Below are 15,857 nucleotides of genomic sequence, written 5' to 3'. Positions count from 1 at the left end.
GTTAATTTAATAAACACAGAATTCTTATTTAAACAAGTATGAAGTCCGATTGCTTTATAGGCCGGCAACCTAGTGAATCAATCCTAAAAGTTTTGAATAATACATCAGATCCATTAATAATAAGACATATCAAAGTACAACTTGACAACAGAATGCGATCGCCAATGTCGTACTGGCCATTGTGTTTATCAGTGATACGTAATGACGCGCAGTTGGGTCTATTATCCATAGTTGATTTACTTTGGTCTACTTTGAAGCATTTAATTTTTACATGTTTCATATAGAAAGCTTCTCCTTTGGAATCTCTTGTTATAATCCTAGGTTGTCTATCAAATGGACTGCATAGTTGTTCAAATGTTGATTTTGAAATATCTTTTGCAGCTTTCAATAATACTTCTAATCTGGTGTTATTGTACTTTGAAACATTCGGTTTCTGCATATCATCAGTAATTATATTTTGCTTTAAATGTTCGTCCATTCGTTTGAAAACATCAGAACTGGACTTTAGTGCCATAGCATGGTTTGGGCTATGTATCAAGGTACGTGCAATTCCCTGCATACTGGAGAATTTAGCAATAGCTAATTCAACATCACTTACATGGGCGTTAAGTAACTTTAGATTGTTTTGGTAAGTTGATTCGAGATCTTGTAACTGTTCCGTTTTATACTGATCAATCAATCGGTGCGCTTTATCTGATTCTTCTGTTATTGTCGCTTGACGTTTCTTGTAAGTAGACATTTCCAATGTCTCCTTCTTTTTCAGTTCATTAGCAATTGATTGAAGGCTCTCTAATCTTTTATCTGCTGTTTTAATGAAGCTTTGTGAACGTGTTGAGAATGATTCAAACGCAGTGTTTATTTCCACGATGTTATGACCATCAGATTTAGAATGTTTAATTTGTGTACATCCAACGCATACTGGAATCTCACACGAGTCACAGTAGAAATGAAATTGCATATTATGTTCAGAGCATAACACAGGTTTAGAAGCCAAGTGCTCCAAAGGATCAATGGTTGCGTATTCTCTCATTGTAATGATACGATGATGTTGTGACATCTTCATTTTCTTATGAGAATGTTTGCAAGGTGTACAGTATAACTCATCACAATCTCGACAGAAGAAACATGCTGCTGTACTACAAAGACTACAAGTTGGAGCCGTCTTCTGTTCCAATGTAGTAACATAGTCCAACAAGCCACTGATGAATATGTTGTTCTTTAGGTTTTGAAGCCCACCTTCTGGAATCTTGCAAACATCACGACATGTTGGGCAGCTTAGTTCTACATTGCTTTTCTTCACCCATTTCTCAAGACATCCAAGACAGAATGAATGAACACATGTTAGAATCTTAGGTCTTGTGAAGCGGTTCATACATAAAGGACACTCGAGTGCTGCAGCTTCAATTCCTTCAATTATTTCTTTAGATGCCATGGCAGATGAACACTCTTGAATAATCTTTAAAAGCAATAAAGGTTGCAATATTGTAAATGTAAATGTACACGTAACATTGAACGATTGTTTGTCATGTGTGTATGTACGCGAGGTTTATCACCTGATCCTGGAAATCATGATTACATAATATGGGATAGCAACAGTATGGTTAGAGGCCTATACCATGTTAATTAATTTAAACCTATACACATTTGATAGTACTAAAAAATAATAATATAAATAATAATTTATAAATTATATAATAGCTTTACATTTTTCAGGCTGCCAAGTATATCTTTAGTATAAGAATACCATATTATATTGACTAAATGGTAGTTTATAAAATGTTGATAAATTAAAAATTGTGATTTCATTTGTGTTTTGATTGTACAATTGGTTTTCAAGCTCTACCTCTACCACAAGACAATACCAGTGAATCTAACATTTTGAAATACTGTTGTAATAATTATAATACCAGTAATAATATAATATGATATGATAATAGCACCGCGCCCAGTTTGGGAATTCCCATTTAACAACCTAACACTTAACAGGTTCCTGGCTATTTGATCACATTTCATCATCACCTTTTAATTTATAAATATAATAATAATAAAAATAATAAATATATACAATATAGACAACCTACTTTGTCAAAAACATGAGGTGCTGCAAGTGGTTTTGTCTAAAATATCAAAATAAATATTGTTTAGACTTACATACCAGTTTCTATCACGGTTATCGTATTATTCTTGTGCGTCATCTCATAGATTGTGTCGCCACAAAAACCAGGCAACAATAATAATAAATCAATATCCAATTGCTCTATTATAGATATAGCGCCACTAAAATTAAAACCTGTGAATCTAGGCTAAAATGTTCGTTGCAGATAATTTAGTCATATTAAATTAATCCAATTTGTTTCGTTAAGTCATAAACTTGGTTTTAAAGTAATAACCGTACATATAATATAATGATTCATTTTTGTGCCTAAATTTAATTTCATAATTATATTAACACCGATCTGTTGGTGGACCATAATGAAATGCGCTCGCATATCAATTATGATTGCTATTAAAGAAATATTTATAATGCTCTAAATTCATACAAAAAAATACAATGTAACATTTTAGTTTATTGTGAAAATAAAACTGTTGCTTTTTGCCTACATACCAGTTTCTATCATGGTGATAACGCCTTATTCTTTGTGCGTCTCGATTCGGTGTCACACAGACCAAGGCATAATAAATTAAATTTTCTCTACCATAAATAGCGCCACCAGTTAGTACATCAACTAAAAAATACTGATTATAATTCCTCGAAACTATTTACCAAAAAAATAACAAAAGATAAACAAACTATTTAGTCCAAAATGTTTATTTCGCTGACAGCCATTTTAGAATAGCCATGTTAAAACATAATTAAGAACATGTTGTATTAATAGCAGTACGTAAAATATAAATAAAATGTATTCATTCGTTTACGAGCTGCCGGAATTGTGTACCTGTTCTGTTCGCGGACCTATGAAATCACCCTGATGATCTACTGTATTAATAAAGGCAGGCCTATCATTATGAAATCTGCTCTAAATTCACACAAAAACATTACAATGTGGTTCACATTTTACAACAATTGTACAATTTATTTATTGTATATGAATTTATGTCACTCTTATATTTACACATTTTTGCTTAAAATTATTAGTGGCCTGAAAATGTATGCTTATTATAATATAAGTGACCATAACAATTAATTTACTATATCACAGTTAACCACTAAATTATTCTAATATTAAAAGCAATTGTTGAACAAATGTAAAATTGACTATGAATTTATAATGGCAGCTTGCAATAAAACTAAGACATTTTACTTGAACTTTAATATATATCATAAAGAAGTAAATATCACTGTCGACTGAAACAATAAATTGACTGGTAAATATGCAATTCAATATCTTTTGAAACTGAACTATATATATAAAACTGAATATATAACAATAGTACACAATTTATTATAGTACAGTATAAACTTAACTAGCGGTGTTGCATTTTTGTCGGAGAAATAAATATGTTTACCGTACCTACTATCATTTAAGGTGAAGTTAATGTAATAAACACATAATTCTTATTTAAAGAAGTATGAAGTCCGATTGGTCTGTAGACCAGCCATCTAGTAAACCAAACTTAACAGTTTTGTATAATACATCAGATCCATTAATAATAAGGCAGATCAAAGTACGACTTGTCAACAGAGCGTTATCGTCAATGGTGTAATGGCCATTGTGTTTATCAGTGACACGTAATGACGCGCAGTTGGGTCTATTATCCTTAGTTGATTCACTTTGGTTTAGTCTAAAGCATTTGACTTTTACATCTTTCATATAGACAGCTTCTCCTTTGGAATCCCTCGTTATACACGAAGGCATACTTAACACATGCCTTTTGTCAAATGTTGATTTTGAAATATCTGCAGCTTTCACTAATACTTCTAACCTGGTGTTATTGTACTTTGAAACATTCGGTTTCTGCATATCATCAGTAATTATATTTTGCTTTAAATGTTCGTCCATTCGTTTGAAAACATCAGAACTGGACTTTAGTGCCATAGCATGGTTTGGGCTATGTATCAAGGTACGTGCAATTCCCTGCATACTGGAGAATTTAGCAATAGCTAATTCAACATCACTTACACGGGAGTTAACTAACTTCAGATTGCGTTGGTAAGTTGATTCGAGATCTTGTAACTGTTCCGTTTTATACTGATCAATCAATCGGTGCGCTTTATCTGCTTCTTTTGTAATTGTCCCTTGACGTTTCTTGTAAGTAGACTTTTCCAATTCCTCCTTCTTTTTCAGTTCATTAGCAATTGATTGAAGACTCCCTAATCTTTCATCTGCTGTTTTAATGAAGCTTTGTGAACGTGTCGATAATAACTCAAACGCAGTTTTTATTTCGACTATGTCATGACCATCAGATTTAGAATGTTTAATTTGTGTACATCCAACGCATACAGGAATCTTACACAAGTTACAGTAGAAAAGAAATGGCATATTATGTTCAGAGCATAACACAGGTTTAGAAGCCAGGCGTTCCAAGGGATCAATGGTTTTGTATTCTTCCATTGTAATGATACGATGATGTTGTGAGATCTTCATTTTCTTATGCGAATTTCTGCAAGGTGTACAGTATAACTCATCACAGTCACGACAGACGAAACATGCTGCTGTACTACAAAGACTACAAGTTGGAGCGGTCTTCTGTTCCAATGTAGTGACATAGTCCAACAAGCCACTGATGAATATGTTATTCTTCAGGTTTTCAAGTCCTCCTTCTGGAATCTGGCAAACTTCACGACATATTGGACAGCTGAGTACTCCATTTCTTTCCTTAACCCATTTCTTAAGACACTCAAGACAGAATGAATGAACACATGTGAGTGTCTTTGGTCTTGTGAAGCGATGCAAACACAGAGAACAGTCGAGTGCTGCAGCTTCAATTCCTTTAATCACTTCTTTAGATACCATGGCAGATGAACACTCTTGAATAATTCTAAAAAGCAATATAAATGAATTTATCTATTTATAATCATACATTTGAACCATGAAATATTCTAGTTTTGTGCCTATGTGAGGTTCTAAATATGTCTCGGAGGACACATTTATCAGCCAGATTTCAAATAAAGTCTATCATCTGGGCCTAAAACTTACTAAAACACATTGACGAAGTATTTTTAAAGGCATATAGTTCTTCTGGCTTCAGTGATATTCAACGAATGCTAAATAATAACAATATGCCAGAATTAAAAAAAATAGTCAAGAAGTAATGAATGTATAGTCCCATTTTATGTTTTAGTTGTTTTTCTGCAACTACAAAATGTAGTAAATTGCAGAATAATTTAGCCAGCCTATCCTATCATTGTATATCACTACTCAGACATACCCTATATAACAGCACTATATACTAACAAATAATAATTTAACCTACTAACTTTGTAAGACAAAGACTGTGATCAGGTGCTGATGTTGTCTCCACGAATCTATCCTTCCTTTTGATTGCTCCGTGATGGGCATACTCATATCACCAATTTCTTAAGCTGCTCTTTGAACTTCCTAATACTATATATATTGCACTTCTACAGGACCTACACAAATTATGTTATCAATTCTTACGAAATATTAGAGTTGTTTTTTATTTTTGACTGCTAAATAAAACGCAAACCTTTGAGTTTTATAGATTACAAGGTGGCTTCATAATAGCAACCCTAGATTGAACAACTCAATTAGACAGTTATTACGTATTAAAATTTGTTTTTTTAAATATTTGTGACTGTTCCTTTAATTGAATTTGAATAAGGAACTAGGAACTAGAAACCAACTTCACAGACATCAATGTTTTATCACAGAGTAAATTTACTTGTATCTCTTTATGTATCAATGACTCTCTTATAATCTGAATTCCGTTAAATGAACACTTCTAATTTATTTATATCAATATAATTTATAATAGATAAATTGACATATATTGCACTGTGTTCCTCTGGCCAGAGGAAAAAATATATATATAAAAAAAGCTAAAAATAAAATGTGTAGAAGGTATACTATGGAGAATGCAAAACACTGCATTATAACCATTCGTAGTTGTGATTATTCTTCTGATGTGACAGTAAACACCTCAGCAGCATGAATCTGACAGAATCTTATAAGCTGTGTCTGTAGCTGATAAACATTGCCATCATCCTAAAAATAAAGTGGTAAAAAAGAAAACAGTAAAAACACAAAGCATATTACATTCATCATTAAATCAAAAAATAGTTTTAATCTACAATGCAAAAGATGAATTGTGAAAGAAACAAATAGGCTATTATGCATTCCTGATAAATTGGTTAAACAAGAACATAAGTGGATCCGAGAGATTGGATGTTGTGGTGTTGGGACCTCCTGAACGTTGGTAAATACAACAAAACATATAGAACAGCAGGTTAAGTTCACCACTTTACAATTTTTAGACCCTGTGTATTTCACTTAATAAATATTTAATTATGCACGAATGGCCATAAACAGAGCCCGTAAATCTTTAATTGTACAGTGTTAGGTAGGAGGCTATGAAATAGAAAGCTTATCCAAGTAATGTAAATTAAACCTATCTGATTGATAGCTTTAAAAGTTATCGTTGTTCATACAAACCTGTGGTGTTAGTGTATTTGCGCACATAGTTGGTTTGACAGACAACACAGAACATCCTAGAAAACAAAATATGACAAATTAGTAAAAATCTTCACAAGAAAAGTAGTTTTTAAGTTTAGATAATAATTTACTTATATGGTGAGAAATGAATCAATTGTGACTGGATAACTATTTGTATGGCATAATTTTATGGAAATAATAGCACTAAAATTCACTTGAAAATGTATATCAGATATTATTGAAATGGAAAAAGTCTTACCGTGTCTAATTGCCATTGTCTCCTCGTACAGCAACACAGCTACGGTTGCATCTTCCATTAACACTTCAGGCCTCAGATTTAGTTTAGCGTGTGCATGTGCAAGACACAGTCTGGTAATGATAACAAAAAGTGAAAATTGATTAAAAGTTTGATGCATTTATTTATCATTTCTAAATAGAAATAAAACAAAATATAGTGTATCCTTGGCACTTGATTGGTTAATTATACATCACATGTCATTCAGTATTAGTACTATCTAACAAGAAAGTGGTGTCTAAAGCACATTCAGCTTTTTTGTACAAACAAAATTTTCTTGCATATGGAAAAAAAATCTCAGCATAGATGTGTTGCTAAAGAGAAGTAAATCACATCCTCTATCGTGACAAAATTAAGTAACAGAAAAAGTTCATTATATAATTTTGGCTGTCAAATGGGGAGTTGCAACAATAACACTGCCCGATCCACTGCTGCAAAATTTTGATAGAGCTTTGTTTGGTATTTTCAAGTTATTTTGTTTAATGATAGAATGCTCATGTGATAATCTCTTATGAAAGTTTTTTTAGGTCACATAGTCAATGACTTACAATGTCTGTAAAGCTGACTGTGGCATGGGTGTTGCATGTACACTTCCACTTCGAGCTCTTCTACTTCCTACAAAGTATCCACGAATCAGCATCTCAGCATTTTTGCTTAAAGTCACTTCACGATTTCTCGCAAATGATATAAACTAAAAACACAGAGAATAATTCATATCTATAATGTGATTATTAATATTATTGTATTTAATTGGTAAGATTTCCACAAATTACACTAGAACAATAACGATCGATGATAAATTAACATACATTTTTCTTGCATAAAACAAAAGAAATTAGAAAAGTTCTTGTTCTATATGCTGTCTTTTAAATCCAATCAAATGATGTCATGATCAATAAAAACAATAAAATCATTGTATTGTCACGATATTATTACTTTTACTAATCATGACGTCATTTGATTGGACGTGTGAAAATATCATTTTCATCAAAGACAGCATAGATGGTTATCCTATAGTTCTAGGATGAAAATGGGCCTTAAATCAGAAATTCATAATAGGCCTATCCTACACTAACAAATATAACCTTATACCATAGTATTTCATATTCTTTATATAACACAGACATTTTAAAAATTACTCATTTGTTACATGTAATTTACCTTTTTTAGATCCTCAACACATACACTGTTGTTGGTGACATTAAATTCAACATTATCAGGTAACATGGCTGAGCTCAATACAGAACTGGCCAGCTTTGCATTAACAAGATCATCTCTTGCAGATTCCAGCCCATCGCAGACGCAAACAATATTAAATCCACTTGAAATAATGTCAATAACAATAAATATGTCAAGATATAAAAAGACTGTACTGTACTAATTCACTTGTAGTGCTTAATTATTTCCATGTACATGGTGATGTCTTAAATTGTTGATTAGCCACGTAAGCATGCTTTACAGTAATTATTTCAGATGTCTAAGTCCATACTAGAACGCTCAGTGAAAATAAAATAAAGTTAGTATTGTGCATAGGTAATTGGTGGTTATTTAATAATTTACAGTGTGGTAACCTACTTTAAAATATGACATTTGATTGAAAAAATTCAGTAATAAATTTAAGTTTATAGAGCTGGAAAAAAAAAATTAGTATACTTACAGTTGAAAAACTTGACCCAGCTCTGATGTCTAAAAATGATAGTAAATAAAGCATTACTAATTCAAGTAGATAGTAGTTAATACATAATATTTCTAATGTTTCACCATTATTGGCGTGGCTTTTTGTTTCATGTTTGTTTAATTAGGTTGAATTTTAGTTTGTTTTATCTATTCTGGCCGCATAGCCTTCCATACATTATTTGTGGCGTTTCATATTGTAAACTTTACACGGCACTGTTTTGCCTATAGTCATTAGATTAGATTTATTTAGGATACTATGGATATTAATATTATCACTCCTTTTTTTTAGCACCTCTAAAGGTGAATGGCAATCAAGTAATTAAATAAAACAGAGTCTGTTAAACACTCTCCAAACGTCTCTATCCCATTTTCTTTATCTTCATAAAGTCTCCAAATAAAATTCTATAACTAAAGTTCTGTACTCACTTTTTTTGTTTTTTCATGAGCAAACAGATGTTGATTAGAATTTGTTTTAGATGTGTAAAACGTCCCCCATACACTACATCTCAATGGAATGTTCAACTCTTCAACGTTGGACGTCTCCACATATCGTCGTGGGATACCCACTGATTCTGTGTTCTTTTCCAATGCTATTTTAAAAGTTGGATACAATTTTTGTTATGGAATCAGTCTTCTGTTAAAGAAAGAATCTCACAAAGTATCATTGTGTTGCAATCTAGCCATGTAAACATGGTTGTGAGGACAGGAGAAGAACACTATACATTTTGTAATGTATATTACAGTTGACATTGTATAAGGTTTTCAAAACTCACTTGTTGTCAACCTTTCTATTGTGTTTCGCTTGAAAGTACTGACTTCACCCACTATACAAACACCATCATCAGCTAATGCCAGAGATCCAGCTGAAATGATATACAAAAATAATTATCAGTATCTCTTTTTAAAGTGTAATTTTTTTTCTTTTTAACAGCAAATACCTGACCCACTAATAACAGGAAGGCAAACTTATGCTTTATAGCAAATCTCATGAGGCTACACGCTTTTGGCCATCAGAAAAATACCTGGATATTACAGTTCAGTTCGTTGTTTTAACATACTATACTATTAACTTTTAAATGCTGTAGTTATTAAAAAGATTATTAATTAAATCTGTAATCATTTTAATTAAAAATTAACTCACCATCTACGCTACATACACCTGTTCCGTAAGTCTCTGAACTAACAGATGAGAAGATATCTTCACTTGATGGTGATGTAATAATACTTCTATCGACCAGTTTAGCACCAAAAGTCAGTAACCTTGACATGATATGAGTGGAGGATCCAACAGCTAGGATGTTTAACTGAAAAGAAATTGTATATAAATACTGTAATTTAGCAGTAGTAATGGGGGTGATACAGTTCAATATCTTTGATGTCAAAGATGCTAGCCTTCCAAACTCAATATGACCAAGCATAATCCCATGCTTGAGTATAATCCCACCCCCAAATATACATTTCAAACATAACATGTAGTGGAGCTAGCTTGGTGGTTAACGTGCTTGCCTTCCAATCTCAAGGTCCATGGTTCAAACCTGACCTTTCAAATCCACTCCCCTAAACCTTAAATGAGACTTATTTTATAATCACAATAAATTATAATGTTGATATAAGGACGATCAAAGCATATTGATCGAAACGTCGAGACACTCAACAGTTCTTTTCAGAACTAATATACGTGGTGTACCGCAAACTTATATCAACATTTGATTTCGCCATGCAAACCTTCAAACAAAATAAATTATAACATATTTTATCCATGATCCTGTAGTTGGATGCATATGAAATAAATAATTTTTTAAAAATAATAATAATTATAATGCTATTATATATCAAATTCAGTATCAATAGTATAGTCCTCCAACCAATTTCTAATTTGGGACTATATTTGATCATATATGGTATACATTATATTAATACCAAGAATCCATATTACTGTATACTATGGCAATGCTTACTTTAGGGGCATCTTCCTTTGTTTGAATAAGGCTGAGTAGTATAGCTAATTTTAGACTGTGGTAAGTTCCACTAGGGCATATATACACAGCAAAGCTATCAACCAATCTTGATACAAATTCCCATGGTGAATGCTGATTATCTGTCAATTAATAAAATATAATAATATAATGCTCTGTCTATACTATCAAACATTATGTGTCAAATGTTATGTGTTCATATAGAGTGCGGTGCTGACGTCACGATGGTAGGTGCCGCCGTTTCATAGCTAGAAAACGTTCAACCTGCCTGAGTGACTCAAAAGTCACCAATGGTTTGAAATAGGCTTATTGAAGTAATCATTTTAAAACTTAATAATTTTCAATAAAAACAAACTAACATTTCAAAAGATCACTAAATATTTGTTTTTAATAATCTAGTTATTCTTCAACTACAGTTTAAAGTTAAAAAAAATCAAGCTAATACAGATTTATAGTATAGTTTATCAACATAGTAGCGTTGAACGCATTTTTTGTTGTGCTAGCAACCACGCAGCACCATCTATCGCTGTGACATCACACCGCAGAACTCTAATGATGATGTCATATCACTACCATATTTGTGCATATCACTACCATATTTGGGCACATCTCACTTTTTTGTCACATAAAGTTTGATAGTGTGACAGAGCTTTACACAGTGTGCCATTATCATTCAATATTTATTTTTGAGATTAGGATTTCACAGTCCTATTGTTAATTGATGATTATAAGGTTTTTAAATAAAACCAAAAATGTGGTTTACCTGTAAGAAGCTGTTGTATTTTAGGTGGAATTGTTTGCTCTTGTATCATCTAAAAAATAAGCATACTTAAAATTGTTGTCATGTTTTCTTTGTAACTATTTTGGTTTCTATATTAACATTGATAGCTCAACAAATTTGATGCGTTGCAATGCTTTAGCACATGGCCAAAGAGGACATTTTATTGGGTCCTGAAGATTTCCCCTTAATAGGAGTTCTACATGTCTCACAATTAATTGTTATCTTTTAATGAAATGACAATTCTCACCTTAGGTATAATGTTATTAACCTCAACAAAAACCTCTGTTATAACACCTTTAATTTCTTTCACAGGTATACCAATAACTTTATAAGAGCCTCCAATATGTATGTTGTCAATTAAGTCATCTATAAAGTAAAAAGACAAAAACAAAAGAGTAAATAAATGTAGATAGACACAACAAACAACATAATTGTATTGACTTCCAACATGGAAGACCAATATGATATACAGTAGTAGTCAATTCATTTCTAAAATAGGCCTAATTGATTATAACTAAAACAACTATCATTTTACACAGACGAGCAGTAATTGGCCAGAATCCAAAATTACCGCGTAGTATTGTTTTAACGGATCCAAGATGGCTACCCCTTAAATGTCTAAAATTACAATGCAAAAGATAGGACATTAGGTTTAGTTCAACTGTTCAGCACTTTATAATTTTTAGGCCCTGGACCCCCTATTTCAAAAATCCTGGATCTGCCACTGACTGTATTAAACATAAGTGTATATACCTCTAAAGAATGCAACAATTGATTGAAATCTTGTTGCCGATTTGTCAGAAACCTCATTGGACGAGCAGAGTGCAGATGAATGTACTATCTGAACAACCAGTTTATCTGCAACACACAAAATAAATTATATATTTATTTTCTTTTAAAATTCAGTATCTCCTGAAATGCTTTCCTTACGCTCTGTCTACACTATCAAACTAGTTTGACAAAAAAGTGTGATGTACCCAAATATGGTGGTGCTATGATGTCATCGTGTCCATATATGGGTACATCACATAAAGTTTGCAATATTGTAGACACGGCTTTAATTTAACTATTGTTGTGGATAGTTCAAATGTATTTATACTTCTTGTTACCAACTCCCTGTTCTTACCTCCTAGAATTCTATGATGAACATCCTCAATCAATTTGGCAGCACAATACATACAACTGAAATCCTTCCTGTTTTTAAACAAAATGATTAATTATTAAATTCTTAATTAACAATTAATACTCAATCCACATTCATTTTTTATAAAGCTTACTGTACTTTTTTGTAACTTCATCAAAATTATATTCATTCAGTTTTGTTCGTGAGAAACATTGTGATAGAGGGAGCTAGAATCTTATCTCACCTTATTGTTTGACTTTCCCTCACACCTGCTGCATGGAATCTTATATGTGAATTATCTAAAGCACCGACACAGTTTGCTACTGAGCATCTAAACTTTGCACATTTTCTACGGTTTGAATATTACAAATAAAAACACAAAATAATTTTTTTTTGTTTACTGGTGGTGGCGGATCCAGGATTTTGAAATACGTGGGGGCCCAGGGCCTAAAAAATGGTGATATGAAGGGCTGAGCTTAAATAATTTGATGTCTTATCTTTTGCATTACAATCTGCAGGGTGGGGGCAAGCTGCCAAAATAAGTAAAGGTACGTACATGTAGAAATGAAGGCCCAAAAGTTAAAAGTAGTTAATGAACTTCAAACAGCCAGGGATTGCATCAGCTAGCTCAAAATGATCCACCTGCTCCACACCTCTTACAAATAGTCTATAACAGGGAAGAGTGAATAATTTCTCTCTCCCTGGTCTATAACCATTATCATATTATATCATATCCTTATCATAACATTTTAATTCTTGGAACCGTCTACCTTGGCCTCATCATGCTTGTAAAGTAACCTGGTTTTCCACTAAGCGAATTTGTTGGCGTGAATCAAATCCATCAGCTTATAAGCATATTCATATTTTTTCATCTTCCAAATCCTTTACTGCTACAAATTCAATGAGTTTTTGCTTCAAAGAAATTAGTAGTTTGAATTGTTTCTACTTTATGCGAAGTGAAAAAATACGCAACCAATCAGAGCTTAGGAAATGAACTATAACGCGTTCATGAGCATTCATGCGAATCAAAAAGCTGAAATGTGGGAAAGGCAAGAAAACCTTTTTTCTCTGCGAAAACATTACATTCGCACAACAAAATTTGCCTAGTGGAAAACAGGCTTTAAGCACTTCTTGTCACTGAAGGACCTCTCTAAGCACTGGTAAAGATGTTGCACATACGTGTATTGTGTTCTGGTAGTCATGCTGCAAATGACCCCTTCAAACTGGAAGAATCTTGATTCAAAATTACATTTCCACATCTGACTTGGCTTAAGTATATAACTGAAATTGATTCATAAATATACAGTAATTACTTGTTTTTAATAAATAAGGCAACATTATGGTAACATTAACAATTGTTCTTCTAAATATCTTACCTTGATAAACTTGGAATAAATGTCAGCTTTAAACTAACTGATACTTGACTACATAGAGGATCACTGTCTACCAATGATAACGACTTAACTGCTATGTAAACTACCTAAAAGAAAAACAAAAACAATTTAACATTTGTTTAAATAAACAATAATAGGAGGCGCGTGTTACATTAATCAAGTATCAGGTCTTGTCTTTTGAAAATTATAGGTGTGCTACAAATTGCACTCCACAATACATTCAGGGGTGCTGTAGGTGTGCTGTTTGTATTTTGGTGTGTAGAAGTTTGCCAATTTGACAATTTTCATGATGTAATTTTATTTATTTTATGACAAATAAAATTTTATCTATCTATCTAAATTTAAGCATGTTGTAAATCACACTCCTCAAGGGCAGTTTAGGAGTGCGTTAGGTGAGTGATCGCACTCGTTCGCCTTAAAAAACAAGGCCTGAAGTATAATCAATTTTCTTTTGAAACATGAATGCTACATACCATAAAGAATAATAAAATTAGAATATTAATATAAATAATTTCATTTTTAATTGGTCCAATGTTTTTCCATACTCTGAGTAGACGTAATTTTGTACTTCATACTAAATATATTCAGAACACAAAAAAATTACAAATAATTCTCAGGTGGTACTCGAACCCACGACCTCCAGATCACTAGCCTGGTGTTCATACCTATAGACCACCGAGTTTGATTAACTGTGGGGTAGCTTTGCATCATGGAGTTGAGTAATTGTCTCAGATGTTTGCGCTAATCTAATATTGAGAACACTTTTTTAATATTCATTTTTAAAAATTCATTATAATTAATTACCTCTTGAAAGATTTTCGCAGCCAACTGTGGTTGATTTAAAACCATGTTTCCAAGATTTGCTGGAAAAAACAAACAATGGTTCAATACCATGAACATTTGTTTACCATTATTATTAATACCAAATATGGTAGTGATATTCCCAAATATGGTAGTGATATGACATCATCATATCCATATATGGAGGCACATCACATTTTCTTGTCACATAAAATTTGATAGTGTAGACAGAACTTTAGATTAGGTGGGTTGGAAGTCTGGGGTGGAAAATAAAATGAAGGGTCTGTAACTATATGGTCTTTACCGACACAAAAACAAGAAACACTTACATACCATTGAATTCAACTAGATCTACTGAGTTGATGGAAACTGTATAGAAATACACAGACTGAAATAAAAATAATGTTGTGCAATAATTACAGTGTGTGTGCCTTTCTAATTATTAATCACTACAAAATACAACACTCATTTTATTGTTATTTTGAGGTTTGATAATAATTGAGGATTTTTTATTACCTGTGATTTTGTTTTATATAATTCACTTCTTTTGCGCAAATGTTCAAATTGTTTAGTTTTGTCTAAATACAAAACTGCAGCTTCATGTAGGTCTTGCATTTTGATGTCAATGTTTTTGTTCCTATTACAGTATGTCAAGAATTAATTAATTTAATCTGATCTTAATTATAAATATTTCAACAGAGTATCTGAAAGAAATCACAATTATTTTAGACCACTTCTTCTAGACTAGGCTAGCTGAGCCTGTCCTACTACACAATACTACTTACTCGCCTAGCCTACTACTAGGCGTATAGTACTAAGGCCTAGGCCTACTTAGCCTAGCTAGTTACAGTAGTGCCCTTGCAGTCCCATCTACTAGCTAGGGCCAGGCCTAGCCTAGGCCAGGGCTAGGCCTACTCCTATCTAGGTAGGCATAGCCTACAGGCCTATTATTAATAATAGTACACCTCTAGCCTAGGCATAAAATAATTAGGTCTAGGAGTTAGCTAGCCTACCTACCTACCTATTTAAGTAGGCCTAGCCTAATGGTCAGGCCTAATAATTAGTAGTAGTAGCCTAACTAAGGTATGCAAGCCTAGTAGGCTAGGTTTAGGTAGGCTAGTTTAGTTAGATAGGCCAGGCTAGTAAATAGAGTAGCCTCCTAGCTAGTTAGTATATAAAAATATACCTAGCCTAGT

At 32.5% G+C, this 15,857-nt stretch overlaps 2 protein-coding genes across 2 annotated transcripts; both read right to left on the bottom strand.

Moving 5' to 3' along the window:
* Positions 1–2,654, bottom strand: LOC144842005 (E3 ubiquitin-protein ligase TRIM56-like). The gene is made up of 3 exons (XM_078698341.1): positions 2,606–2,654; positions 2,082–2,117; positions 1–1,456 (listed from the first exon to the last, which is right to left on the bottom strand). Exon 3 carries the CDS (start codon positions 1,430–1,432, stop codon positions 29–31), a length of 1,404 nt encoding a protein of 467 aa, XP_078554467.1. The 5' UTR covers positions 1,433–1,456; positions 2,082–2,117; positions 2,606–2,654; the 3' UTR covers positions 1–28.
* Positions 2,655–5,852: 3,198 nt separating this feature from the next.
* On the bottom strand, positions 5,853–15,326 carry LOC144843103 (minichromosome maintenance domain-containing protein 2-like). Its single transcript, XM_078699811.1, has 20 exons — positions 15,178–15,326; positions 14,995–15,049; positions 14,665–14,723; positions 13,843–13,946; positions 13,646–13,747; positions 12,711–12,815; positions 12,470–12,537; positions 12,097–12,201; positions 11,591–11,709; positions 11,326–11,374; positions 10,545–10,684; positions 9,728–9,890; positions 9,360–9,449; positions 9,013–9,176; positions 8,567–8,595; positions 8,071–8,230; positions 7,458–7,600; positions 6,874–6,983; positions 6,615–6,670; positions 5,853–6,167 (listed from the first exon to the last, which is right to left on the bottom strand). Exons 1-20 carry the CDS (start codon positions 15,274–15,276, stop codon positions 6,075–6,077), a joined length of 2,013 nt encoding a protein of 670 aa, XP_078555937.1. The 5' UTR covers positions 15,277–15,326; the 3' UTR covers positions 5,853–6,074.
* Between the last annotated feature and the right edge of the window lie 531 nt (positions 15,327–15,857).

The sequence above is a fragment of the Antedon bifida genome, chromosome 5 (assembly GCF_963402885.1).
Source record: "Antedon bifida chromosome 5, ecAntBifi1.1, whole genome shotgun sequence".
NCBI lineage: Eukaryota > Metazoa > Echinodermata > Crinoidea > Comatulida > Antedonidae > Antedon > Antedon bifida.
This window is presented reverse-complemented; position numbering and strand designations above follow the sequence as displayed.